This window comes from Salmo salar, chromosome ssa04 (genome assembly GCF_905237065.1).
Source record: "Salmo salar chromosome ssa04, Ssal_v3.1, whole genome shotgun sequence".
Lineage (NCBI taxonomy): Eukaryota > Metazoa > Chordata > Actinopteri > Salmoniformes > Salmonidae > Salmo > Salmo salar.
In genome coordinates, this window is record NC_059445.1 from 40,720,427 (window position 1) to 40,748,029 (window position 27,603).

The 27,603-nt window shown below is 41.7% G+C and overlaps 1 protein-coding gene across 3 annotated transcripts; it reads right to left on the minus strand.

Annotated features, from left to right (window-relative positions):
- Window positions 1-566: 566 nt before the first annotated feature.
- Window positions 567-27,603, minus strand: LOC106603075 (palmitoyltransferase ZDHHC20-B). 3 transcript variants are annotated; one of them, XM_045716922.1, is made up of 14 exons: window positions 27,175-27,603; window positions 26,242-26,268; window positions 25,641-25,735; window positions 22,108-22,228; window positions 19,509-19,578; window positions 17,167-17,199; window positions 16,764-16,884; window positions 16,326-16,361; window positions 15,557-15,689; window positions 11,170-11,296; window positions 10,916-11,002; window positions 10,735-10,826; window positions 10,601-10,648; window positions 567-3,016 (listed from the first exon to the last, which is right to left on the minus strand). In XM_045716922.1, exons 1-13 carry the CDS (start codon window positions 27,290-27,292, stop codon window positions 10,605-10,607), a joined length of 1,104 nt encoding a protein of 367 aa, XP_045572878.1. In that variant the 5' UTR covers window positions 27,293-27,603; the 3' UTR covers window positions 567-3,016; window positions 10,601-10,604. The 3 variants fall into 3 exon arrangements, with proteins under 3 accessions (XP_045572878.1, XP_014051712.1, XP_014051713.1); XM_014196237.2 differs by lacking the exon at window positions 567-3,016 and adding an exon at window positions 9,144-10,328 and having other exon boundaries at window positions 27,175-27,602; XM_014196238.2 differs by lacking the exons at window positions 567-3,016; window positions 16,326-16,361 and having other exon boundaries at window positions 9,144-10,648; window positions 27,175-27,598.

The following is a 27,603-nucleotide window of genomic DNA, read 5'->3' on the forward strand; positions in this document are numbered from 1 at the left end:
GACTGTGCTCAAAATTAAGACAAGTCTTTAATAAAACCACTTTGTAAGTGAGACGGTTTCCTTACTCAGTGGGTATCTAATTTTAACACATGTGTAGTGAGTTTCACAGCATGCAGGTTTTGTGGGAACACTTAAATAACATATGGCACAGAGAGCAAGAGGTACATTGTGTCTCAGATGGAATCACCTAAGACCAATACCAAGGTTACTGGCTTTGGCTGGCTCAGGAATATGTCATACCATGGATGTTATTAAAAACCTGTCTTTCTAGTGTCTTTAAAACAAAATAAATAACATTCAATAATTCACTGTGATCCAGTGAAAAGATGCTGCCTCTGTGGCTGTCTAGGAGTAGAACAATTTTACATACCTGTGTTAAGTTAACCATTTTGTTCAGGCATAACATTTGGGGTACAAAAAGCATTTATTCCCAGCTTCCTGCCTTCAGTTCGCATCTCAGCAGTGCCTGCCCTTATTGATCATGGCACTATCTAGGCCTAGGGTATCAAGTCTAAAAATGGGCAACCAACAGTTAGAAACAATGTAAGAGTCCATTAAATCAAGTATTTGAATGCATTAAACATTTATTAAAAATGTACACAATAATACATACACATTTAATTGTATTAGACATATGAAACTTTGTGCAAACTATTTCCAAATTTAGAGTACATAAAAAGAAAAAAAACATTAGAAAATACTGTCATACAGTTTTGGTTAACTACATTTGTAGCACCCTAACACATGCAAACAGATTCAATAAAATACTAATATTAATAAAAAGGAAATTGAGCGATGATTTAACTGACAGATTGTGAATGTACAACGTAGCGCAAAATATCTGTCATTAATGTAAGTTACTCAAACTAGAAGGTTAAAGCCATGATGCTTTCACTCCACAATAGGGTGTTATACCATCATATATGCATCCAGTAAACAAAACAGCTTGTACATTCCAAACAACACAGATCATAGTCAGTTGGAAATGTAGAAACCTGATCGAAGATCTCCTGAAATAAAGAATTTCTCCATTGAGATGTGATGCCTAGCTCTACCCTCCTCTTGGTGGTCTGCGTCCATACTGACATGATGTCAGACTGCACATGGAAACTGGCCTACCGGTATTAACAAATCTGGTTCAATACATTAAATATTGCTGTACATGTTCAACATTGTACATTTTTCCCGACAAAACAATAAAATAGCTAGAAATCAGGATCATCAGTATCAAAGAAAGCAGCATTCGTCATGGAAAATGTGCTTTTAAAAACATTTTGTTCAAAGCCTTCCTTTTTCTTCATCTTTGGACACCAGACAAAGACACAAGACAGAAATTTAAGAAGTGTGTTTTGCATAAAGTGAACACATAGCTATTCCATATTCTCAAAGATTGAGGTTGAGTTCAAAACACATTTCCCAAGTAAGATTAATTGTTTGATGTTAAAAGTCTTCCCTATTGTCAATGAAAGTGATACTTTATAGATATCTTGCAGACATACAACTCCCTCAAAAAAAAAAGAAAGAGACGTCTAAAAACAAATACATGGCAATGGGGACAATAGACCCTTTTCTAGTACACGACACACTGACGTCACGTACGATTCTTGGCGGCAGTAAGAAAGCCATCTGCCCCCATTAGCATAGATTTACATTTTTATTACTTCTAAACAAAATACACTTAGTTTATCATACACTTACAATGGATGTTTTGACATTTGCTTGAACAGTAGTTAAGATTACATTTGGTTGTGATCTTTGCAAAAAAAGTATTTTGGATGCAGCAGTTAGCTAGAATGCTAACGCTCATTGATATAGGCTGTAGCAAAAGCTAGCCAAAGAGCCATTTTACTGGTTGAAGTGTAATGCAGTTGATTTGCGATGACAAACATATTAAACAGGACATTATTACGAGCCTTAAAATCCAACTATACTCCAAAAGTAGTGTGACATGCACTCTTAAGCAGCATGTAAATAGAAGCTTTTTTTGCAGGTGTTCTGTAAGAACTCCAGTGTTCCGCTACCAACTTGCGGCAATGTTTGCAAACACAGAAAGGTGTCAAAAGCAATAGAAACACAATGGAAAAACAAACTTAAAAGCGTAAACAAATACTTCATGTAATAACAATCCTGTACAATGTTCAAAAACTACAGTGAGCTCCATATGTATTGGGACAGCGACACATTTGTTGTTTTGGCTCTGTACCCCAGCATTTTGGATTTGAAAAGACATCTTCAATTTGAGGGTATATTTGCTATTAAAAATCAGGAAAACAGTTTAGAAATTACAGCACTTTTTGTTATTCATTAAGGACTATCCGTAATCATGGTAGCATTCACATTCATTTAGAAGTGTTAAGAAACATTCTATTTCTTATATACAATAAAAGTGACAATACATTTACCATTCATTTCTATTGGGTACAAAATCTGAAACAACCAAAACCAACAGCAAATGCATCCAACAAGTTCAGAGTCACAAGGCTGATGTAATCATTGTGTGCTAGGAATATGGGACCAAATACACCTCCAAAATTTTTTGGAACAAATTCACTTAGTCCCCTAAAATGTGCAGGGGCCTATGTACAAAAAAAAGTGTGGTAATTTCTAAACTGTTCACCCGACGTGGAGGAAAATACCCTCAACTGAATGCAGACAGTCTGCACTTTAACCTCATAGTATCATTTCAAATCCAAGGTGCTGGAGTACAGAGCCAAAACAACAAAAAGTGTGTCACTGTCCCAATACTTGGAGCTCACTATATACAGTGCATTCGGGAAGTATTCAGAACCCTTCCCCCCTTTTCACATTTTGTTACATTACAGCCTTATTCTAAAACTGATGAAAAATAGATAGATAAAATCTACAATCAAACAATACCCAATAATTGCAAATGTATTAAAAACAAATACCTTACTTACATAAGTATTCAGACCCTTTGTTATGAGACTGGAACTTGAGTTCAGGTGCATCTTGTTTCCATTGATCATCCTCGAGATGTTTGAAAGTTGGAGTCCACCTGTGGCCAATTCAATTGATTGGACATGAGTTGGAAAGGCACACACACACACACACACACACCTGTCTATATAAAAATGTCCCACAGTTGACACTGCATGTCAGAGCAAAACCAAAGCCATGACATTGAAGGAATTGTCTGTAGAGCTCCGAGACAGGATTGTGTTGATTCACAGACCTTGAGAAGGGTACCAAAACATTTCTGCAGCATTGAAGGTCCCCCCCAAGAAGACAGTGGCAGCCATTATTCTTAAATGGAAGAATTTTGGAACCACCAAAACCAAGACTTAATTATTTGGCCTGAATGCCAAGCGTCACGTCTGGAGGAAACCTGGCACCATCCCTACGGTGAAGCATGGGGGTGGCATCATCATGCTGTGGGGATGTTTTACAGTGGCAGGGAGACTAGTCAGGATCGAGGGAAAGATGAACGGAGCAAAGTACAGAGATCCTTGATGAAAACCTGCTCCAGAGCGCTCGGGACCTCAGACTGGGGCCAAGGTTATATATCCAAGATGGCGTAGCAGTCAGACGTCTTGTCCCACACACATATATACATATATTTTTAAATATTTTTCTAAAATCTCAACTTCAACATACTTTCCTTCAACCCACCTCACCCAATGTGGGGATCTGTTTTTTTTTCTAAAATACTTTTATTTACCTCGGTACCAGAATCCCAACAGAAGCTAGCCAGCTCACTAGCTACTAGCTAGTAGTCAGCTAACCACTGCTAGCGGTCATCAGCTAACCTTTAGCTCGGAAAGCGCTCGCCAGTTTGTACAATGCGACTCAAAACAGAGCATACCGGACCCATTTCTCTCCATATCCCCGGATTCCTACCACAAGCTCTGAACCTTTTCACCAGATTATCGTTGCTAGCTAGCTAGCTAGCTACAACCCAAGTGACTACTCCTGGATAACGTCTGTCCCAAAGCAAGCACCAATTAGCCTGGAGCTAGCCCATGCTAGGCCCATTCTCCCGGCTAGCTGAAGAGGCCCATCGGCCACTCATGGGCTACAATACCCGGACCCCTTCTACTGCTGGTACGGGACACGGAACCCCGCCGATCCTTCACGACTGGACCACTGACGTAACCTGCTCGAGGGGGTACTCAACTGGCCCATACGCCGCGAAGTCCCCTGAATGCCCGCTAGCTGTCTAGCCGCGGCCCGCTAGCTGTCTAGAGCATATTGGACTGTTAGCTGAATAGAGACATCGGCCAATTTCTTGGGCCACTATACCCATTTGGACTTGGACCCCTCTGCTACTCGGAACCCTACTAACTCATCACGTCTGGTCTATCGACATCACTGCACACAGAGGCTAAAACAGCCCGCTAGCTGTCTGAATCGCCGTGTCTCCAGCCAGCCCAACCACTCACTGGACCCCTATGATCACTCGGCTACGCATGCCTCTCCCTAATGTCAATATGCCTTGTTCATTACTGTCCTGGTTAGTGATTGTCTTATTTCACTGTAGAGCCTCTAGCCCTGCTCAATATGCCTTAACCAACCATTTAGTTCCACCTCCCACATATGCGGTGACATCACCTTGTTTAAACGTCTCTAGAGACAATATCTCTCTCATCATTACTCAATGCCTAGGTTTACCTCCAATGTATTCACATCCTACCATACCTTTGTCTGTACATTATGCCTTGAACCTATTCTATCGCGCCCAGAAACCTGCTCTATTCACTCTCTGTTCCCTGCCTCATTGCCTGCAGTCAAACGACCACCCCTCATCACTGTCAAACGCTCCCTAAAACACTTCAGCGAGCAGGCCTTTCTAGTCGACCTGGCCCGGGTATCCTGGAAGGACATTGACCTCATCCAGTCAGTAGAGGATGCCTGGTTATTCTTGTGCCTTCCTCACAATCTTAAATAAGCATGCCCCATTCAAAACTTGACCAGCACAAAAACATCCTGTGGCGTTCTGCATTAGCATCGAATAGCCCCAGTGATATGCAACTTTTCAGGGAAATTAGGAACCAATATATACAGGCAGTTAACTTTCCTAAGGCTAGCTTTTTCAAGCAGAAATTTGCATCCTGTAGCACAAACTCAAAAGTTCTAGGACACTAAAGTCCATGGCGAATAAGAGCACCTCCTCCCAGCTGCCCACTACACTGAGGCTAGGAAACACCGTCACCACTGATATATCCACTATAATTGAGAATTTCAATAAGTATTTTTCTACGGCTGGCCATGCTTTCCACCTGGCTACCCCTACCCCAATCAACAGCCCTGCACCCCCCACAGCAACTCACCCAAATCCAGATAGCTGATGTTCTGAAAGAGCTGCAAAATCTGGACCCCTACAGAATCAGCCGGGCTAGACAATCTGGACCATCTCTTTCCAAAATTATCTGCCGAAATTTTTGCAACCCCCATTACTTGCCTGTTCAACCTCTCGTATTGTCTGAGATTCCCAAAGATTGGAAAGCTGCCACAGTCATCCCCCTCTTCAAAAGGGGGAGACACTAGACCCAAACTGCTACAGACCTATATCTATCCTACCCTGCCTTTCTAAGGTCTTCGAAAGCCAACATATTACCGACCATTTCGAATCCCACCGTACCTTCTCCGCTATGCAATCTGGTTTCAGAGCTGGTCATGGGTGATATCATAACCGCCATCGATAAGAGACATTACTGTGCAGCTGTATTCGTCGACCTGGCCAAGGCTTTCGACTCTGTCAATCACCACATTCTTATTGGCAGACTCAACAGCCTTGGTTTCTCAAATGATTGCCTCGCCTGGTTCACCAACTACTTCTCTGATAAAGTTCAGTGTGTCAAATCGGAGGGCCTGTTGTCCGGACCTCTGGCAGTCTATGGGGGTGCCAAAGGGTTCAATTCTCGGGCCGACTCTTCTTTGTATACATCAATGATGTCGCTCTTGCTGCTGGTGATTCTCTGATCCTCCTCTACGCAGATGACACCCTTCTACATACCTCTGGCCCTTCTTTGGACACTTAACTAACCTCCAGACGAGCTTCAATGCCATACAACTCTCCTTCCGTGGCCTCCAACTGCTCTTAAATGCAAGTAAAACTAAATGCATGCTATTCAACCGATCGCTGCCTGCCCGTCCAGCATGGACGGGGAGGCAGCGACAGTTTGGACTTAGAATATGTGGACAACTACATAGGTGTCTGGTTAGACTGTAAACTCTCCTTCCAGGCTCACATTAAGCATCTCCAATCCAAAATTAAATCTAGAATCGGCTTCCTATTTCACAACAAAGCATCCTTCACTCATGCTGCCAAACATACCCTCGTAAAACTGACCATCCTACCGATCCTCGACTTTGGCGATGTCATTTACAAAATAGCCTCCAACACTACTCAACAAATTGGATGCAATCCATCACAGTGCCATCTCAGTGCCAATCCACCAAAGCCCCATATACTACCCACCACTGCGACCTGTACGCTCTCGTTGGCTGGCCCTCGCTTCATACTCGCCGCCAAACCCACTGGCTCCAGGTCATCTACAAGTCTCTGCTAGGTAAAGCCCCACCTTATCTCAGCTCACTGGTCACCATAGCAGCAGCTCACAGATCATAGCCCATCCAACTACCTCATCCCCATACTGTATTTATTTACCTATCTCCTTTGCACCCCAGTATCTCTACTTGCACATCTACCATTCCAGTGTTTAATTGCTATCTTGTAATTATTTCGCCACCATGGCCTATTTATTGCCTCACACCCCTTATCTTACCTCATTTGCACACACTCTATATAGACTTTCTCTATTGTATTTACTGACTGTGTTTATTCCATGTGTAACTCTGTGGTGTGTGTCAAACTGCTTTGCTTCATCTTGGCCAGGTCGCAGTTGTAAATGAGAACTTGTTCTCAACTAGCCTACCTGGTTAAATAAAGGTGAAATAAAAAAAGGTTCACCTTCCAACAGGACAATGACCCTAAGCACACAGCCAAGACAACGCAGGAGTGGCTTCAGGACAAGTCTCTGAATGTCCTTGAGTGGCCCAGCCAGAGCCGAGACTTGAACACAATCGAACATCTCTTGGAGACCTGTAAATAGCTGTGCAGTGACGCTCCCAAGCCAACCTGACAGAGCTTGAGAGGATCTGCAGAAGAAAATGGCATAAACTCCCCAAATACAGGGGTGCCAAGCTTGTAGTGTCATACCCACGAAGACTCGAGTCTGTAATTGCTGCCAAAGGTGCTTCAAAGTACTGAGTCTGAATACTTATGTTATTCATTAAAAAAAAATTATACATGTGCAGAAATGTCTTCAAACCCATTTTTGCTTTGTGAATATGGGGTATTGTGTGTAGACTGAGGGGGAAAAAAACGACTTAAAATCAATTATAGAATAAAAGGGTGTAATGTAACAAAATGTGGAAAAAGTAAACTTCTGAAAACTTTGAATGCACTGCGTGTTGAGTCCCAACCAAATTCTTGAGATGAAAGCGATAAACGTGTCACATACAGTACCAGTCAAAAAGTTGACACACCTACTCACTCAAGGGTTCTTTAAAAAAAAAAAAGAAGATTTTCTACATTGCAGACTAGTGAAAACAAACTATGAAATAACATATGGAATCATGTAGTAACCAAAGTTAAACAAATCTAAATATTTTATATTTGAGATTCTCCAAAGTAGCCACCCTTTGCCTTGACAGCTTTGCACACACGAATTCTCAGCCAGCTTCGTGAGGTAGTCACCTGGAATGCATTTCAATTAACAGGTGTGCCTCGTTAAAAGATAATTTGTGGAATCTCTTTCTTTATGAGTTTGAGCCAATCAGTTGTTGTGACAAGGTAGAGGGGTATACAGAAGATAGCCTATTTGGTAAAAGATCGAGTCTATATTATGGCAAGAACAGCTCAAATAAGCGAAGAGAAACAGTCCATTACTTTAAGACGTGAAGGTCAGTCAATGCAGAAAATTAAGAACTTTTAAAGTTTCTTCAAGTGTAGTCGCAAAAACCATCAAGCGCTATGATGAAACTGGCTCTCATGAGGACCGCAATAGGAAAGGAAGACCCAGAGGTACCTCTGCTGCAGAGGATAAGTTCATTAGAGGTACCAGCCTCAGAAATTGCAGCCCAAATAAACACTTCAGAGTTCAAGTAACAGACTCATTTCAATATGAACTGTTCAGAGACTGCGTGAAATCAGATATTCATGGGCAAATTGCTGCAAAGAAACCACTACTAAAAAGGACACCATTAAGGAGACTTGCTTGGGCCAAGAATAACAAGCAATGGACTTTAGACTGGTGGAAATCTGTCCTTTGGTCTGGCGAGTCCAAATGTGAGATTTTTGGTTCCAACCGCCCTGTCTTTGTGAGACGCAGGGTAGGTGAACGGATGATCTTTGCATGTGTGGTTCACACAGTGAAGCATATTAGGCGGTGTAATGGTGCTTTGCTGGTGACACCGTCAGTGATTTTCAAATTCTAGGCACACTTAACCAGCATGGCTACCACAGCAGTCTGCAACTATATGCCATCCTATCTGACTTGCGCTTATTGTGACTATAATTTGTTTTTCAACAGGACAATGACCCAAAACACACATCCAGGCTGTGTAAGGGCTATTTAACCAAGGAAAGTGATGAGTGCTGCATCAGATGACTTGGCCTCCACAATCACCCGACCTCAACTCAATTGAGAGGGTTTGGGATGAATTGGACCACAGAGTGAAGGAAAAGCAGCCAACAAGTGCTCAGCATATGTGGGAACTCCTTCAAGACGGTTGGAAAAGCATTCCTCATGAAGCTGGTTGAGATAATGCCAAGAGTGTGCAAAGCTGTCAAGTCAAAGGGTGGCTACTTTGAAGAATCTGAAATATATTTGGATTTGTATAACACTTTTGGCTACTACATGATTCCATGTGTGTTATTTCATAGTTTTGATGTCTTCCTATTATTTTACAATGTAGAAATAGTAAAAAGAAAAACCCTTGAATGAGAAGGTGTGTCCAAATGTTTGACTGGTGCTGTAGATCACAATTTTGCAAAACATGCATCTAGAGTTAGGATTTGGCCCTGCGTCATTAGGGTCTGTGTGACACTTCGAATGTGTATTAGCAAAAATGAACAGTTTAAAATTGCAAACAGAAATTGTAAAGTAATTACACCATGCTAAGGTGAACCATTTACTATGGCACTGTACTTAACCTTTGTCCTTCCATACAACAGAACAAAACAAATCTGAACTTAACTGAAGGCACATTTAAAACTAGAATCAGCAGTTGAAACAATGACAATGTGTTACCCTGCCTCTGTTTTGGTAAAAAGCTGAGGGATGGGCCTGGAGAAATGTAAACACTCAAATTCATACAGAGCTATGGATGCAAGGACTTACCGTCAAAAATATAAAAAGGATAGTTTTAACAATTTTTTGAAGCTATAGTGCGTTTACATTTACGTCGTTTACAAACATAATAAAAATTAAAAAAAAATCTGTAGGGGTATGACAGTTGAACTAAGCTCACGAGTCATTTATAGGTTATATTCAAGAATATATATATATATATATATATATATATATAAAATTTATAGAACCAAAAACTAAGTGTTATAGGTTTAAGTTACGATGATGTTGAGCAGGAAAGGATTTGGCATAGGGTCCAACGAAGCCTTCCCCGTAGCTCAGTTGGTAGAGCATGGTGTTTGCAACGCCAGGGTTGTGGGTTCGATTCCCACGGGGGGCCAAGTACGAAAAAATGTATGAAATGAAAAAAAAATGAAATGTATGCATTCACTACTGTAAGTCGCTCTGGATAAGAGCGTCTGCTAAATGACTAAAATGTAAAATGTTCATGCAAACCTACTGTACGACTGCATGACCTGTTGAAATCAATGGATATGCTTAGCGCCCTCCACAGGGTTCAAATGTAAAGTGCATACAGTACACACACACACACACACATACAGTCAACTGAGACGTTGTGTCTTGAGCCCCTAAACATTGTATTCCCTGGGCTTAACCCAATCAAAACCACTAACTGAGTTTCTGGGGTAAGAAACAGTAAACTCGCTACCTTGTTTCCAATAAAGAAAGTGAATACTTATTCAACTGAGGTGTATAAGTGTAAAGCAATTATTTTCCTGCACTTTTCCTGAAATAATCTAACCTAGTGCAAAGAGTCTTTTTTTGGCTTGAATAAACAGAGTAGTCCCAGAGATTAATCATAGTTACAAAAAAAAGCTTTGGTTAAAAACAAAGATGAAGTGTCATAGAGTATGCGCTTGGCGAGGACTTAGAGGGCTGATGTAAGATGTAGCGTCCATGACAGTCCAGGTTGTGTCCATCATGCCAGGAATGCTGTTTGGTGGATGTAAGAATGGCAATAGAAAATATGTCAATACAAGAGCTGTTATTTGACATTTGTCCATGGTAGTAGGGGTGCTGCAGGTGAAAAGGGCTGTTTTTTGTTTAGACAGATTCTGCTGGCTGTAAGGCATCAGTTGATGGCTCAGTTGTCTCTTGGCAGATTTGAGCCAACTGGTAATCAAAGATCATGGATGGTCATCAGTTTCCTCGCTAAGCTCTGTAGGAAACGCGCACACTTCAGCGGGAGTCATCCATAGGCTTACCTGTCTATGACTCGCTCTCTATGGTGACTGTGACCGTCTCGGCTACGTCTGAAACACAAGGGTGAGAGGTAAGAGGTCAAGGTTCAGGCAGCTCACAGACACAGGGCTACATGACATCACAGGGATCTACATACCAGTTTTGTCAAAGCTGCCATCCTGATGGTCCTCAATGTGGTTGACGTTGTCACCAAGGACATGCTTGGGGCTTCCAGGACCATCTACAGAGCTGTTTCACGACAAGGCCAGTATTACCTTCATGAATGAGGTGAGATCATTTACTGAATCGGGAATGAAAGCAAGCAAACCAAGAATTACCTTTTGCCGTTGATCTGGAGGCCCACAGCTATCTGCTCAGGATCTAAGTTCACCAACCGGGTGACAAAACTGTTACCATCACCGTGACTGAGAGAGAAAGGAGAGCGCGAGGGGGAGGGGGGGAGACATTAGGCATTTAAACACCTACAGTGAAACTCAAACTAGGTTTTTGACTAAAAGGCAGTACTGACTAAGATACAAAACTATTCTAAAGCTCCAACAGAATAGATGGATAGGTGACTTCATGTTTTCACCTGCTGTAGATGGGAAACATCCAGTACTTCTTCTGGTCTCCAAAGACCTCAGCCATGTTCCTACTGAATCCCAGAGAGAAGCCATTCTTGTCTGGGCCATTTCTGAAGACAGGAGCCCTGAAAGCCTCTGAAATAATAATTTAAAAAAATTATATTAGTTGCAAGCAGCAATGAACACAGTTCACATGACAGAAGGGAGACAAGATAAGTTGGATAACAAAGCAGCAATATGTACAGTAGGAACCATCTTTATGTACAATCAGTGAAACCATGACCATGTTTATCGCTCAATACCACAAGGATGACATAAGTGAAGATTAGTCTAGTGCTGTACCTTTGAATGCAGCAGGTAATCACTCTTAGTCATTACTTAATGTGTTGAGTTTATTAACCAATTCTGGGGTCAATTTGACTAACGGTTTATGACTTGAAATATTTTCAGCGTTAGTGTATTGCAGTGGAGGCTGTTGAGACGACTTATAATAATGTCTGGAAACGGAGCGAATGGAATGGCAAACGCATTGAATTCTATCGCAGCAGTTACCATGAGCCCTTCCTCCCCAATTAACATGCCACCAACCTCCGGTGGTATATTGGTAGGCTATATTTTTTTCGGTCATTTTTTAATTCTGGAACTTTATTTTGTCAAAATCGGTTTGAAATAATTAACACTCAGTTGGTACACTCCACATTAGCTTTAAAAAAAAAGAAATAAAAATTCTTCAAATATACTTTCACAGCTGTAATACGGTGACTGCACAAGCGGCAGAACTTCTACTTTCCCAAATAAATTACACACTTTTCACTATGTTCAGGCCACATAATACGGCAACAATGTGATTATACAGAAAGTAATCACGATATTTCACATTCATCTGCCCAATTACAATCTAACATACATTTGCATGAGACAAAGTCCACCTGATCAACAGTTACTGCTCTAGTATCCCATGGTGCCACTGGTGCTAATGACATCTATAGAGCCACCAACCGGTCTGGTGCCTACGGTGGCAGTGACTTTATATTCACACAGTTATTATAATTAATTATATACATAAGGTTTACATACAGCAGGTAGCCTAACGGTTAAGGGAATTGGGCCTGTAACTGAAAGGTCGCTGGTTCAAATTCCCGAGCTGACTATTTGGGGGGGGGACTGTCAATGTGCCCTTGAGCAAAGCACGTATCCACAGCAACTTACAGGAGCAATTATGGTTAAGAGAGTCTGCTCAAATTTAAAGAAACAAACCAAATTTATTGGCCCCATGTCCATCAGTTAATTTCTTATAGCCCTGGTGAGATAGGGTGCCATCTAGTGGTGTAATGTGGCCAACTAAGATTTCAGCAACTTAACATTCTGAAATTCATTACAGGCCAATTTATTGGATATATATATATATATATATATATATACCAAATTTGTTGTCAAATCTGACTTATTGTTCATGAGAATATATATATTTTAAAGTATTTTTAGCATTAGCGCTAATGTGGTTCTATTAGGTACAGTGTGGCCATATTTGAATGCAAAATAAAAATAAATTAAAACTCTACATCAGTCTTTCATTTTATGGACCGAGTCTAAGCTTCTTCAGGCTAGGCCCCTATTTTCTCCACTTCCTGTCTGACTGACATGCCCAAAGTAAACTGCCTGTTACTCAGAAGCCAGGAAATGCATATAATTAGTAGCATTGGATAGAAAACACTTTGACGTTTGTAGAAATGTTAAAATAACGCATGAGACTATAACACAATTGATATGGTAGGAGAAAATCCAAAGAAAAACCAACCAGAATTTATTTTTTTGAGATCCCATGCCATCCCATTAAATCCAGCTCCCAGATTACAATTCCTATGGCTTCCAGTATATGTCAGTCTTTGTTCAAGGTCCCAAACAAGGAATCATTTTTAGTTTTGGCACCGGGAGTCAGCTGGAAATCAGTCTGGGCACGAGACTGCACATTTTACTTTTCTATTGAACATACTTCTTTCTGTATGAAATATTATAGTTTAATTACATTTTAGGGTACCTGAGGATTAAAAGAAACGTAGTTTAACTTGTTTTAACAAAGTTTAGCGGTAGCTTTTGGGGATTGTATTTTGGTCCTATGGTTTCATGAGAAGATTATTTGTTAAGCATGTTTAGCATATGTGCATCTACTGGTATAATGTGGCCACCTTTGAATCCATCAATGCTATTTTCTCAAACTCTTTATGGACCATTGTGTTGACTCCAAAGATCACATTTGGAGGGAATCAGACACTTAGTCCATGAGAAGAATGTGTATGATTATTTTAAGCTTTATCGTTAGTCAAAAAAGTAAATTGTTTCCTTATTTTTTAAAGATATCAATGCCAAACTTGGTTCACCATGGTAATGTCTGATGACCCTTAAATGTTTCAAGTTGATAGGCCATTATGGAGTGGATTTTAAGTTCAGATTTCCTGAGCTATCAAAAAAAGCTTTTCTCAAACTAAGTTAAGAGATGGCCGAGTTATGTACCATGAACCTACGGTTCATGAGAAGTTTTTCCCCAAAGGTTTTCAAAAGATATCCTGAGGGACCTTATGGGTCCATGAAGCAGTGAGGAAAGATACCTAAACGCAGCAAAAAAAGAACCTTCCCTTTTCAGGACCCTGTCTTTCAAAGATGATTCGTAAAAATCCAAATAACTTCACAGATCTTCATTGTAAAGGGTTTAAACACTGTTTCCCATGCTTGTGTAATGAACCAAGAACAATTAATGAACATGCACCTGTGGAACGGTCGTTAAGACACTAACAGCTTAGAGACGGTAGGCAATTAAGATCACAGTTATGAAAACAAAGGACAATAAAGAGGCCTTTCTACTGACTCTGAAAAACACCAAAAGAAAGATGCCCAGGTTCCCTGCTCATCTGCGTGAACGTGCCTTAGGCATGCTGCAAAGAGGCATGAGGACTGCAGATGTGGCCAGGGCAATAAAGGGCAAAAAGATGCCCAAGACAGTGCTACAGGGAGACAGAACGGAGAGCTGATCGTCCTCACAGAGGCAGACCACGTGTAACACCTGCACAGGATCGGTACATCCGAACATCACACCTGCGGGACAGGTACAGGATGGCAACAACTGCCCGAGTTACACCAGGAACGCACAATCCCTCCATCAGTGCTCAGACTGTCCGCAACAGGCTGAGAGGCTGGACTGAGGGCTTGTAGGCCTGTTGTAAGGCAGGTCCTCACCAGACATCACAGGCAACAACGTCACCTATGGGCACAAACCAGACAGGAGTGGCACATAGTGCTCTTCACTGACGAGTCTTGGTTTTGTCTCACCAGGGGTGATGGTCGGATTTGCGTTTATCGTCGAAGGAATGAGCGTTCCACCGAGGCCTGTACACTGGAGCGGGATAGATTTGGAGGTGGAGGGTCCATCATGGTCTGGGGCGGTGTGTCACAGCATCATCGGACTGAGGTGGTTGTCATTGCAGGCAATCTCAACGCTGTGCGTTACAGGGAGACCTCCTCCTCCCTCATGTGGTACCCATCCTGCAGGCTCATCCTGACATGACCCTCCAGCATGACAATGCCACCAGCCATACTGCTTGTTCTGTGCGTGATTTCCTGCAAGACCGGAATGTCAGTGTTCTGCCATGGCCAGCGAAGAGCCCAGATCTCAATCCCATTGAGCACGTCTGGGACCTGTTGGATCGGAGGGTGAGGGCTAGGGCCATTCCCCCCAGAAATGTCTGGGAACTTGCAGGTGCCTTGGTGGGAGTGTGGGGTAACATCTCACAGCAAGAACTGGCAAATCTGGTGCAGTCCATGAGGACGAGATGCACTGTAGTACTTAATGCAGCTGGTGGCCCCACCAGATACTGACTTACTTTTGATCCCCCCCTTTGTTCAGGGACACATTCCATTTCTGTTAGTCACATGTCTGTGGAACTTGTTCAGTTTCTCTCAGCTGTTGAATCTTGTTATGTTCATACAAATATTTACACATGTTAAGTTTGCTGAAAATAAAACGCAGTTGGCAGTGAGAGGACGTTTCTTTTCTTTGCTGAGTTTACATACAATTGGTTTCAAGTCTCTAGGTCAAACAGGGCGAAGGCTATGAGGGTTTAAGTGAGACTGCTTATAACAGTGGCACAAATAGGCCAATTGGTGCCATTATTTTGGACCAAGTTACCCATGGCATCTAGTTTGTGTGCCAAATTAAAAAAAAAAAATCTAAAATAAAAGTTCCCAATCTATGCTCAAGTTATTTGACCATGTCAAGAAAATAAAATATTCAGATAATAGGTTCTCTGAACCACTAATTATAACCAACAATAAAAAGGAATCAACAATCAAGACAATAGTGGATGAGTTACTGTGTTGAGTATGGTGAGGCATGGCAGCTACCTATGGTGGTCCTGTTCTTTCCCACAAGCCAGAGATGGTAGCTGAAAAGCGACAGGATGCTGATGAAGAACATGGCCGCCACAAAAAACAGAAACAACACGTGGAATTTGGCGTGAGTGTCAGGCAGCTGATTCTTGAGGGAAGAGAGAGAGGAGCCGTTAGTGACGTCATACTCTTCATCCGCCACATACAGTAATAACGGTCACCTTCTGCACAGACACACAGGATATGACACATCAGTCAGTTGTAAAATGACCATGAAGACCTCATTCTGGAGTAGCAGACGCTTAGCCTACATGACTGTTCAAGTGAATGGCTCCAGAAGGTACTACATACAGCACAGACCTTTTGGTTGTTAGGCAAAATACGACATGCTAAAGAACCAACCCTGTCCGACTCCACCCCCCCCCTTTGGCCAAGATGACAGAGGACATTCATTGTCACAAGCAAGGCAGCATATAACACAAGCAAGGACAGAGGTCTAGTCTTACCAGTCAAGGGGGAACAGACAACGGCTTATGTTGCAAGACAACGGCTTATGTTGCAAGACAACGGCTTATGTTGCAAGACAACAGTGTTTGACAAATACTGAAGAGAATCATTCAACAGCAATTTGTACTTCTGAGAGACAGAAGCCTTGTGAATTCCATTATGGGTTGACCTTTACCTTTCCTTAGTGACTTGACATTAGTGGCAATAGGCTACTCTAAGTGCAACCTTTCTTTTTGACTAACCACAACGATCAGATGGTGACAATCTCACATTTTACCTGAGGACAATCCCCAACAGATCTCCACCGGCAAAGCTTTAGGCAAAGTATTAGAGACAGGCAGACGGTTAGTGCAGAAATTAAAAATGTGCAACCATCTTAGAGAGACATAACAAGGACAAAAAAAAAGAACAGGATTACAAAAGTATCGGCACCTGCGCAATGTCCTCCAGAATGTTAGCACAATTGCACATGTTCCCTCCTCCCTTTCCACACTATACCCTACTGCAAATCACACAGCTAAATATAAACTGGATTCACACAAATTTCTCCTGACATGCAAACTTGAACAGTCTGAGGTGGTTTATGTAGAGGATTTGGGGTATTGGCTAATTGGAACATGCAATCTTACTGCTTTCACTGGTTAACACTCAACTAAGTTCTAGCCAGTTAAGGAAGAAAGGACAGGCAGCTACAGTATTATTCAGTAGTACTTACTGTCCAGAATTTGATGAAATACTGCAGGACGGTAGCGGCGATGAATGCACAATACAGCATGGAGTAGGCCAGAAACAAGACAAAGAACTTGTAGTTTGAAAATCCAACACAGTTATTCACCCTGAGAGAGAGAAACAGAGAAAACAAAAAGTCAATGTGGCTTGTGCCGCTCGGTCTCTTTCTGAGAGCGGAGTAATCCTTTCCACATCACTATACCAGACAGATCAAATACGCTCATGCAGTAGAATGGACAGGATGAAACTCTCCACCGATCCAAATCACTATCAAGTCAGTATTAACAATGGACTTCAAATGAGGGCAGGCATACGTTCTGGAGCGGTATGGTCATGAGTGTACTTTGCTAAGCATCTATACTTCATGAATGGACTGAGGCGTTACATACCATGGACAGTGATGATCCATCTTCAGTACACACCTGAGAGAGAGTGAGAGGTGTATGACAGCATGAAAAACAACATGAAAGAAAGTATATAGGACGTTGCTAGTTTAGACTGCGCCACTCTTGGTTGTATCCTCTTCCATATTTGGCGTTGTGAGGTGGTACCATTTCTTCTGGTAGGACCAATTGAAATCAACTTGATACTTGTCATTTTCACCTCCAGATCTTTGGATTTCATAGCCTATAATGGCAATCAATCTATGTCGAGAGGGGCATTTCTATGGCAATTTAAAGGGAAGGACTCAAATACAAAATGAAAATAGGAACAGATTGTTTTCACAGAAGGTGGATATTGAAATTCAGTCTCTTAGCTTTGTAAATAAATATACATTTCATCCCTATTTAGTTTTATATTCAGCGAATTTCATACACACACACAGTGAGGGAAAAAAGTATTTGATCCCCTGCTGATTTTGTACATTTGCCCACTGACAAAGAAATGATCAGTCTATAATTTTAATGGTAGGTTTATTTGAACAGGGAGACAGAACAACAACAAAAAAATCCAGAAAAACACGTCAAAAAGGTTATAAATTGATTTGCATTTTAATGGAGGGAAATAAGTATTTGACCCACTCTCAATCAGAAAGATTTCTGGCTCCCAGGTGTCTTTTATACAGGTAACAAGCTGAGATTAGGAGCACACTCTTAAAGGGAGTGCTCCTAATCTCAGTTGGTTACCTGTATAAAAGACACCTGTCCACAGAAGCAATCACTCAGATTCCAAACTCTCCACCATGGCCAAGACCAAAGTGCTCTCCAAGATTGTAGACCTACACAAGGCTGGAATGGGTTACAAGACCATCGCCAAGCAGCTTGGTGAGAAGGTGACAACAGTTGGTGCAATTATTCGCAAATGGAAGAAACACAAAATAACTGTCAAGCTCCCTCAGCCTGGGGCTCCATGCAAGATCTCACCTCGTGAAGTTGCAATGATCATGAGAACGGTGAGGAATCAGCCCAGAACTACACGGGAGGATCTTGTCAATGATCTCAAGGCAGCTGGGACCATAGTCAACAAGAAAACAATTGGTAACACACTACGTCGTGAAGGACTGAAATCTTGCAGCGCCCGCAAGGTCCCCCTGCTCAAGAAAGCACATATACATGCCAGTCTGAAGTTTTCCAATGAACATTGGCTCATTAAAATACAAATCATTAAAATCCAGACAGAAAATATTTACACAAGAAGCAACCTAATATCACACAGTTTAAAAAAATTATATAGACCATTCTCCCAATTTCTCTCAATCATTTTTCTTGAGACATAATTGCCTCTCATCACAAAGATGCCTTATTTAACCTTTTAGAAGAATTCAGAGGACAACTGGGTGAAAGCGTTGTGGTCAGATGAGACCAAAATGGAGCTCTTTGGCATCAACTCAACTCGCCGTGTTTGGAGGAGGAGGAATGCTGCCTATGACCCCAAGAACACCATCGCCACCGTCAAACATGGAGGTGGAAACATTATGCTTTGGGGGTGTTTTTCTGCTAAGGGGACAGGACAACTTCACCGCATCAAAGGGACGATGGATGGGGCCATGTACCATCAAATCTTGGGTGAGAACCTCCTTCCCTCAGCCAGGGCATTGAAAATGGGTCGTGGATGGGTATTCCAGCATGACAATGACCCAAAACACACGGCCAAGGCAACAAAGGAGTGGCTCAAGAAGAAGCACATTAAGGTCCTGGAGTGGCCTAGCCAGTCTCCAGACCTTAATCCCATAGAAAATCTGTGGAGGGAGCTGAAGGTTCGAGTTGCCAAAAGTCAGCCTCGAAACCTTAATGACTTGGAGAAGATCTGCAAAGAGGAGTGGGCCAAAATCCCTTCTGAGATGTGTGCAAACCTGGTGGCCAACTACAAGAAACGTCTGCCAACAAGGGTTTTGTCACCAAGTACTAAGTCATGCTTTGCAGAGGGGTCAAATACTTATTTCCTCTCATTAAAATGCAAATCAGCAGTGCCACAGAGTTCTATTGAGCGGTGGCCACTTTTTGATCATGCCTGTGATGACATTCCATTCACGCTACATTCTCAGAGTAAATCGTCAAACTTCTCAAACATAGTTTTTCCTGAAAACGGGTCACATATAGTAAAGACATGGGGTTTGGACACGTGTTTTTCTGACAGAATTCTCTATTGAGCGGACATTTGTATAAACCTTGAATTAATTCATCCTTTTATGGGTGAACACCCTAGAGTATATTACTTTGGAGTTGAAGCACCCAAAAAGACGCTGCATAAAACCCCATGGTGCATCTCATCTGAATTGAACTGAACTCACATGTCACATGTGGAGCAGTGGTGGCAGCGGTCGGGTTTGATCACCAGACAGTGGTCACAGTACCGGACGGCTGTGGAGAACAGGTACACCTGATCAATCATCATTAAATCCAAAGCTTGTGTTTCAACTACAGTCAATATGGAAATATTATTTCATACTATATACAAATGCTCAGTGAAATAGATTTTGCTTAACCTCACTAGGGTAGGGGGCACTATTTTCACCTCCGGATGAAAAGCGTGCCCAAAGTAAACTGCCTGCTACTCAGACCCAGAAGCTAGGATATGTATATAATTTGTAGATTTGGATAGAAAACACTCCAAAGTTCTAAAACTGTTAAAATAATGTCTGAGTATAACAGAACTGAAATGGCAGGCAAAAATCTGAGGAAAATCCATCAAGTGCCATTATTTTGAAATGGCTGATTCCAATGAAAGCCTATCCACCATTTAAAGGGATAGGACCCAAATTCCATTCCCTATGGCTTCCACTAGTTGTGAACAGTCTTTAGACATTGTTTCAGGCTTTTATTCTGAAAAATGAGGGAGAATGACAACTGAGTGAGTGGATAGTGGGATGTCCCCAGAGCCGTTTTCTGCGCACGACCGAGAGCACGCCTTTCTTTTATATTGAAAACACTATTGTCCGGTTGAAATATTATCGATTATTTAGGCTAAAAACAACCTGAGGATTGATTATAAACATTGTTTGACATGTTTCTATGAACTTTACCGGTACTATTTGGAATTTGTCTGCCTGTTGTGACTATATTTGAGCCATTGGATTACTGAACAAAACGAGCCAACAAAATTGAGGTTTTTGGATATTTATTTTACCTTTATTTAACTAGGCAAGTCAGTTAAGAACAAATTCTTATTTTCAATGACGGCCTAGGAACAGTGGGTTAACTGCCTTGTTCAGGGTCAGAACCGCAGATTTGTACCTTGCCAGCTCGGGGATTCGAACTTGCAACCTTTCGGTTACTAGCCCAACGTCCTAACCACTAGGCTACCCTGCCCCCAAAATATATAGAGGGACTTTCTCGAACAATTGTGTAACTGGGAGTCCATGTAATGTGTGTGCTGAGCGCTGTCCTCAGATAATCGCATGGTTTGCTTTCGCCGTAAAGCCTTTTTGAAATCTGACACGGCGGCTGGATTAACAATAAGTGAAGCTTTATTTTGATGTATTACACTTGTGATTTCATGAAAGTTAATTATCTAAATTATTGGCACGCCTAAAGATTCTTATAAATACAATCAAAATCTATCTGCATTAACATTCTACTTTTTTCTCTCTCAGCTTAAATAACTGTAATGTGGCCTTCCATGGCTTCCTGTTTCACTGGGGTATAAAAATGAGGTACGTGCATGTAAAATCCATTTGTCATCCATCCCCATGGGAAAAAGCAAAGCGCTCCCAAACGAAGAGACAAATGGTGGTTGACCTTATTAAAAAATAACCTAAATATAACACTATTAGGAAGTTTAAAACCACTGGAACAGTGGTAAACTTGCCTGGTATTGGACGCAAGTGTATGTTGTCCCCACGCACAGTGAGGAAGATGGCTTGGGAGGCAAAGACAAAACCAAGGGCCAAAGGTGGACAATTACAGAACTCGGTTACATTTTCAGGTCACCAAGTCTCCAATTACACACCAACGCCATGCCAATAGACTCTTTGGAAGGTTTTCCAGAAAAAAGCCTTTATTGTGAGCAAACAACAAATATAAAACGCCTGGAGGTGAAGTATCTTTAATGTAACTAGGCAAGTCAGTTAAGGACAAATTCTTCTTCACAATGACGGCCTACACCGGCCAAACCCGGACGACACTGGGCCAATTGTGCGCCGCCCTATGGGACTCCCAATCATGGCCGGTTGTGATACAGCCTGGATTCGAACCAGGGCCTGTGTTGTGACACCTCAAGCACTGAGATGCAGTGCTTTAGACTGCAACACGCCACACGGGAGGGCATTTTAGCCAAAAACCTGGTTGCCTCTGCCAAGAAGCTGAAACTTGGTCACAAATGGCTCTTCCAGCAAGACAATAACCCCAAGCACTAATCAAAATCCACACAGAAATTGTTTATTGAACAACATTTTTCAATGGCCATATCAGTCTCTAGACATGAACCCCATTGAAAACCTGTGGTTTGAATCGAAGAGGGCAGTCCATAAGGGCAGACAAAAGGATATCAAGGATCTGGAAAGATTCTATATGCAGGAATGCTCCAAGATCCCTCCCAATGCGTTTCTCCAATCTCATAACACTAGAATAAAAGCTCAGTGCCATTATCCTCGAAGAGGGTGCCGGAGTATTGAAACCAGGGGGTGCCAATAATTGACACCTAGCTTTGAGATTTTTTTGTATAACTTGTAAACAAAATCTGAGCAATTGTATTAATACATGTATTAATTATGATCCTTGTTGATCATACAATATAGCATCATTTATTTTATACAGTCTTTTTTCACATCTTTATCAAGGATGCCAATAATTTGGGACCTGACTGTATATCCCAAATACATAAAATAGTACATCAATTCTAATTGGATGTACACATGGTGAGTTGGGGGTGGGTGGCAGTAACATTCTCACCTCCTGTCCCAGTGCGTGTATAGACAGGCAATCCTACCGCCACCTTCTTCAGGATCTCCTGCTGAGTGTCTGGATGTTCCTCCTTCTCATACTGCTCCTTCTCCACTTTGGGCAGACAGAACTGATGGGAGAACAGAAAGGTGTTTCTCAAAGTACGCAATAACATAGGCTAGTTATTACCGGTCGTCATGCATCTAAAAATTAGGGAACAGTTTAAATGTGGAAAAAAGTTACTTGAGATTGAGGGCAAATCCCCTTCATAACCATACACTAGGGTTAGGCAGTATCCAGATTTTCATACCGATTCTGTACCATACAGTATTACCGAATGTGCAAACAAGGGGTGCTATTTAAAAAAGATATGAATACAATAATAAAAACAGTGTAAGGCTTGGGCAGTATCCAGATTTTTATAGCGTCACACTGTCTTCTCACTGTGGGATTTACCATATTACCAACATAGCACACAAGGGGGAAGCCCATTGGGCCTCTATTACCATAATGCTGACAAAATATTAGCTAAATCAAAAGGCGCAGTTAGATAAATGCTAACGAGCAAAAACAAAATAATTGCAAAGATCGGCAAATCCAGCTCAAAGTGATACAAGCATAGCTAGCAGCTACCGAATATCATTTTGTGTGAGTGTGGACATTTACAAGTAAACATGAACGAGAGAAATGGTGTAAATAAAAGTTGATCCATGCTTTTCTGAAGGAAGAGCAGACGGAGAACAGAGAAAAAAAACGTTAGTAGGAAGCGCAGTGAAAAAAAAAAAAATGGCAGCTGTACAGAACTCTTCCAGACCTCTGACAGAAAGGCATAAGATATGTGACGGCAAATATTTAGTAGGGAATGGCATACAAGTAACTTCATCACCTCATCTGCGCCTCAGAGACAGAACGCTATAAACTCACCATCTCGCTTTCTCTATTTACAAAGAAACACATGACTGTTCTGGGGAACTACGGTAAGCTTCATAATGTAAAATAATGTGACAGGTGAAATGAAGAGCGCAATCTGTCTCATCTCTTAACTTATTACACAAGTTGACAGCTGCTGTCAACTTAAAAAGTAGCTACAAATATTCACATTTTATTGGAAAAACTTAAAAGAAATAGTTGACGGTATTGAAAAACCATCCCATGACTTTTTCCAAATACCATGGTATACCGCCCAAGCTATAGAGAGCTAGAGATGCACAACATTACCAAAAGTATGTGGACACCTGTCAGCAACAGGTGTGGCTGAAATACTCTCTACAGATTCTGCTAACCACAGCAGCGATGCAGTTCTTGACAAACTGGTACGCCTGGCACCTCCTTCAAAAGCACTTAATATTTTGTCTTGCCCATTCACCCTCTGAACGGCACACATACACAGTCCATGTATCAAATGTCTCAAGGCTTAAAAATCCTTTAACCTGTCTCCTCCCCTTTATCTACACTGATTGAAGTGGATTTAAAAAGTGACATCAATATGGGATCATAGCTGTTATGTAGTCAGTCTCTCTTGGAAATCTGTTCTTAATGTTTACTCTCATACACATATATAAAAAAAACACAAAGCTTGGACGCACCTACTCATTCCAGGGTTTTTCTTAATTTTTACTATTGTCTACATTGTAGAATAATAGTGAAGACAAACTATGAAATAACACATGGAATCATGTAGTAACCAAAAGTGTTAAACAAATCAAAATATATTTTTGATTTTAGATTCTTCAAACTAGCCACCCTTTGCTTTGACAGCTTTGCACACTCTTGGCATTCTCTCAACCAGCTTCATGAGGTAGTCATCTGGAATGCATTTCAATTAACAGGTGTGCCTAGTTAATTGAATTTGTGGAATTTCTTTCCTTAATGCATTTGGGCCAATCAGTTGTGTTGTGACAAGGTATGGGGGGGGTATACAGAAGAGCCATATTTGGTAAAATACCAAGTCCATATTATGGCAAGAACAGCTCAAATAAGCAAAGAGAAACAACAGTCCATTACTTTAAGACAAGAAGGTCAGTCAATGTGGAAAATGTCAAGTTTCTTCAAGTGCAGTTGTAAAAACCATCAAGCGCTATGATGAAACCGGCTCTCATGAGGACCGCCACAGGACAGGAAGACCCAGAGTTACCTCTGCTGCAAAGGATAAGTTCATTGGAGTTACCAGCCTCAGAAATTGCAGCCAAAAATAAATGCTACAGAGGTCAAGTAACAGACACATCTCAAAATCAACTGTTCAGAGGAGACTGTGAATCAGGCCGTCATGCTGCAAAGAAACAACTACTAAAGGACACCAATAAGAAACATGAGCAATGGACATTAGACCGGTGGAAATCTGGCCTTTGGTTTGATGAGTCCAAATGGGAGATTTTTGGTTCCAACCGCCGTGTTTTTGAGAGACGCAGAATATGTGAACGGATGACCTCCGCATGTGTGGTTCCCACCATCAAGCATGGAGGAGGAAGTGTGATGGTGCTTTGCTGGTGACACGGATTTATTTAGAATTCAAGGCACACTTAACCAGCATGGCTACCACAGCATTCTGCAGTGATACGCCATCCCATCTGGTTTGCACTTAGTGGAACTCTTATTTCTGTTTCAACAGGACAATGACCCAACACACCTCCAGGCTGTGTAAGGGCTATTTGACCAAGGAGAGTGGAGTGCTGCATCAGATGACTTGGCCTCCAAAAATCACCCGACCTCAACCCAATTGAGATGGTCTAGATTGAGTTGGACCGCAGACTGAAGGAAAAGCAGCCAACAAGTGCTCAGCATATGTGGGAACTCATTCAAGACTGTTGGAAAAGCATTCCTCATGAAGTTGGTTGAGAGAATGCTAAGTGTGTGCAAAGCTGTCAAGGCAAAGCATGGCTACTTTGAAGAATCTAAAATATATTTTGAGTTGTTTAACACTGTTTTGGGAACTACATGATCCCATGTCAAAACTATGAAATTACACGTCTTCACTATTATTCTACAATGTAGAAAATAGTAAAAATAAAGTAAAACCCTTGAATGAGTAGGTGTGTCCAAACTTTTGACTAGTACTGTACATGTATTTTTTTTTTTTAATACACTAAACAATTTAGGCAACAGGGATGTTGATCCAGGAGGGGATTGAATGTCTCTGCTGTAGCCAAGATCCCGCTTTGTGGTATCTAGCCACTTAGCTAGCAAACCAAATGCCTAGCTGGAGCCCTGAGCTGGATATAATTTATTATACACTTAGATGTTTTATAGTTATACAGAACTCAGTTATAAGCAGTACCGTAGAACGAGGCAGGGTGCCCCAAATATGATTATTTTATTGAAAATCATATTGTTGGCATTTCAAAATATACCGTTTATACCGGGGTATCGCCCAATCCTACCACACACACACCCTGTCCTATGTTAACATATACTGGATGGTGTAATTACAGAGTGCCTTAGGAACCACCGTGCCTACTGCCTGGCCACGTGGCATTGTGATGTAGCATATCGCGGGAGGTAGAGTGAGTACTACTGACAAAGACAGATACACACTCTCCGCATACCTCTTTAGAGGGGTTGGCGGGCCTGCTGCAGATAGTCTTCCAGTAGGACCAGATGAACATAATGAAGAACAGGTGAAAGACAACTAGGTATGATACTGTTGGAGAGAAGAAGCAAGAGAGACCATTCATACCTCATACCAGAGATCAAATATAATGCAATTATATCCATGAGGTCAAGGGATCAAATGTGGCCCTTTATCTACTTCCCCAGAGTCAGATGAACTCCTGGATTCCATTTTTATTTCTCTGACTGCAATTTGAAGGAAGTTGATAACTTGCGCAATGACTGGAGGTCAATGGGTAACTTCCTTCATACTGGACACAGAGACATAAAAATGGTATGCACAAGTTCATCTGACTCTGGTGAAGTAGATAAAGGGGCTCATTGCTAAAATCCCAAAGTATCCCTTTAACCCTAAATCACAACTTTTCATCCCATGCAAAACAAGTATTTAGTTGACCATGTCTAAATCACAAGTACCAGCGTACATCAGTGTCACGTAGACAGAGTAACGTTTGTGTGGGTTCAAGGTGGTGCAATCATGTGTGGGCCCAAGACAGTCAGTTTTAAATGCACCAGATGTTTCAGAATGTTACTTACTTTTTTCTGCATTATTTGGGATTGTTACTGAAAGAGACAAAGGGGTACAGAGAGAGAGAGACAGGAGTTTAGAGAAGGCCTCCGATTTATGCTTTTGCTGAGTTACAGTACTAGGCTCACATCTACTTCCCCTTTCTCTCAACCCCCAGCAGCAGCCTGGTACTACCAGCAGGAGACCCACCCGTCACAGAACGCTTTGTTTTCCCTGCTGAAGGGATGCCCCCTGACTACAGCATGTCATTGTACCATCAGCAACAGCCCACAGAAACAGGCTAACCAGGTTAGACAGTGAGTGGAAACAGTGTGGTTCACGAGGAGAGAGCAGGTCAGTTGTATTGGAATAAGTCAACTTGAGGCCAAAGTAGCCTCACAGCAAATGGCTCTGAAGATGCTTGGCGGAGAATGTAAGGCAGAATTCCATAGCCAAAATGCAACCGAAGCTAAACAATGTCAAAATAAGAAAGGTCAGAGAAGAACAATTTCCAGTCTAACATTTCCAGTAGATCTGATTAAATAAAATATGAGATCGGACAAAACTAATCCAACATCCCCTCTATTCCAATATGGGACGAGGATATAGTTTCCAGTCATTCGATTACGTCAATTTGTCTGTCCATTTCCTTCTAGCAACAGTGGCTTCTATCTATGGGCATGATTGGCTACCCGCAAAAGGTAGCGAGTGTTTCACTCATTCTATTTCTATGGTTTCACTCAAGTAGCAAGTGTTACATTGGATTTGATCATTGTCATACTTGTACGGTGGTGAAAATGATCCATACATTATCAACCTGATTTCGTCCGACCAAGTTACTGTAAACTACCGGCTATACACATCCTCCAGCTGGGCGGGCAAGCAGTAAGGCAACTTTGTTTCAATGAGGAAACAAACCACAGTAACCCCCCCCCCCCCAAAAGAGAGAATTTTATACTTACAGATACAGAGTTCAACGACGTATGCATAATAAGACCAGCCAACGATAAGGTTTATGAAAATAACAGGTATCCAAGATAAACTCCGCTGACAGCACCTTAGAACATGATGCGGCGCCATCTTTAATCCGCCTGGGGAAAATTGTGGTGTGACGTCAAAGCTTCAGGCTTTTCAATGGACTAATGCCGCGTTCAAACAACTGAGAACTCGGAAACCTCAGACTTCCGACTTCAGTGCGTTAAAACAACTGCGACCTCGGAAAAAACGAGCTCCGAGTGAAAAAAAATAGATTTGAACGGTCATCCAACTCGGAATTTCAATTTGGGAACTCGGGCCTCTTTCTTCAGCTCCGGCTTTCCGACCTGAAAATCCCTGACGTCATGATTTGACCTCCTATTTTTCAGTTTGCTAAGGAGTGCCCCTTCTCCATC

What these genes read in the sequence shown, in the direction of transcription:
- LOC106603075 (XM_045716922.1), bottom strand. Translation starts at nt 27,292, where the DNA reads ATGGCGCCGCATCATGTTCTAAGGTGCTGTCAGCGGAGTTTATCTTGG. An exon ending in CTGTTGGGGATTGTCCTCAG is followed by an intron (nt 15,690 to 16,325) that starts GTAAAATGTGAG and finishes TCTTCCCTCAAG; the next exon opens with AATCAGCTGCCTGACACTCA. An exon ending in TGGCAGCTTTGACAAAACTG is followed by an intron (nt 10,649 to 10,734) that starts GTATGTAGATCC and finishes CTTGTGTTTCAG; the next exon opens with ACGTAGCCGAGACGGTCACA.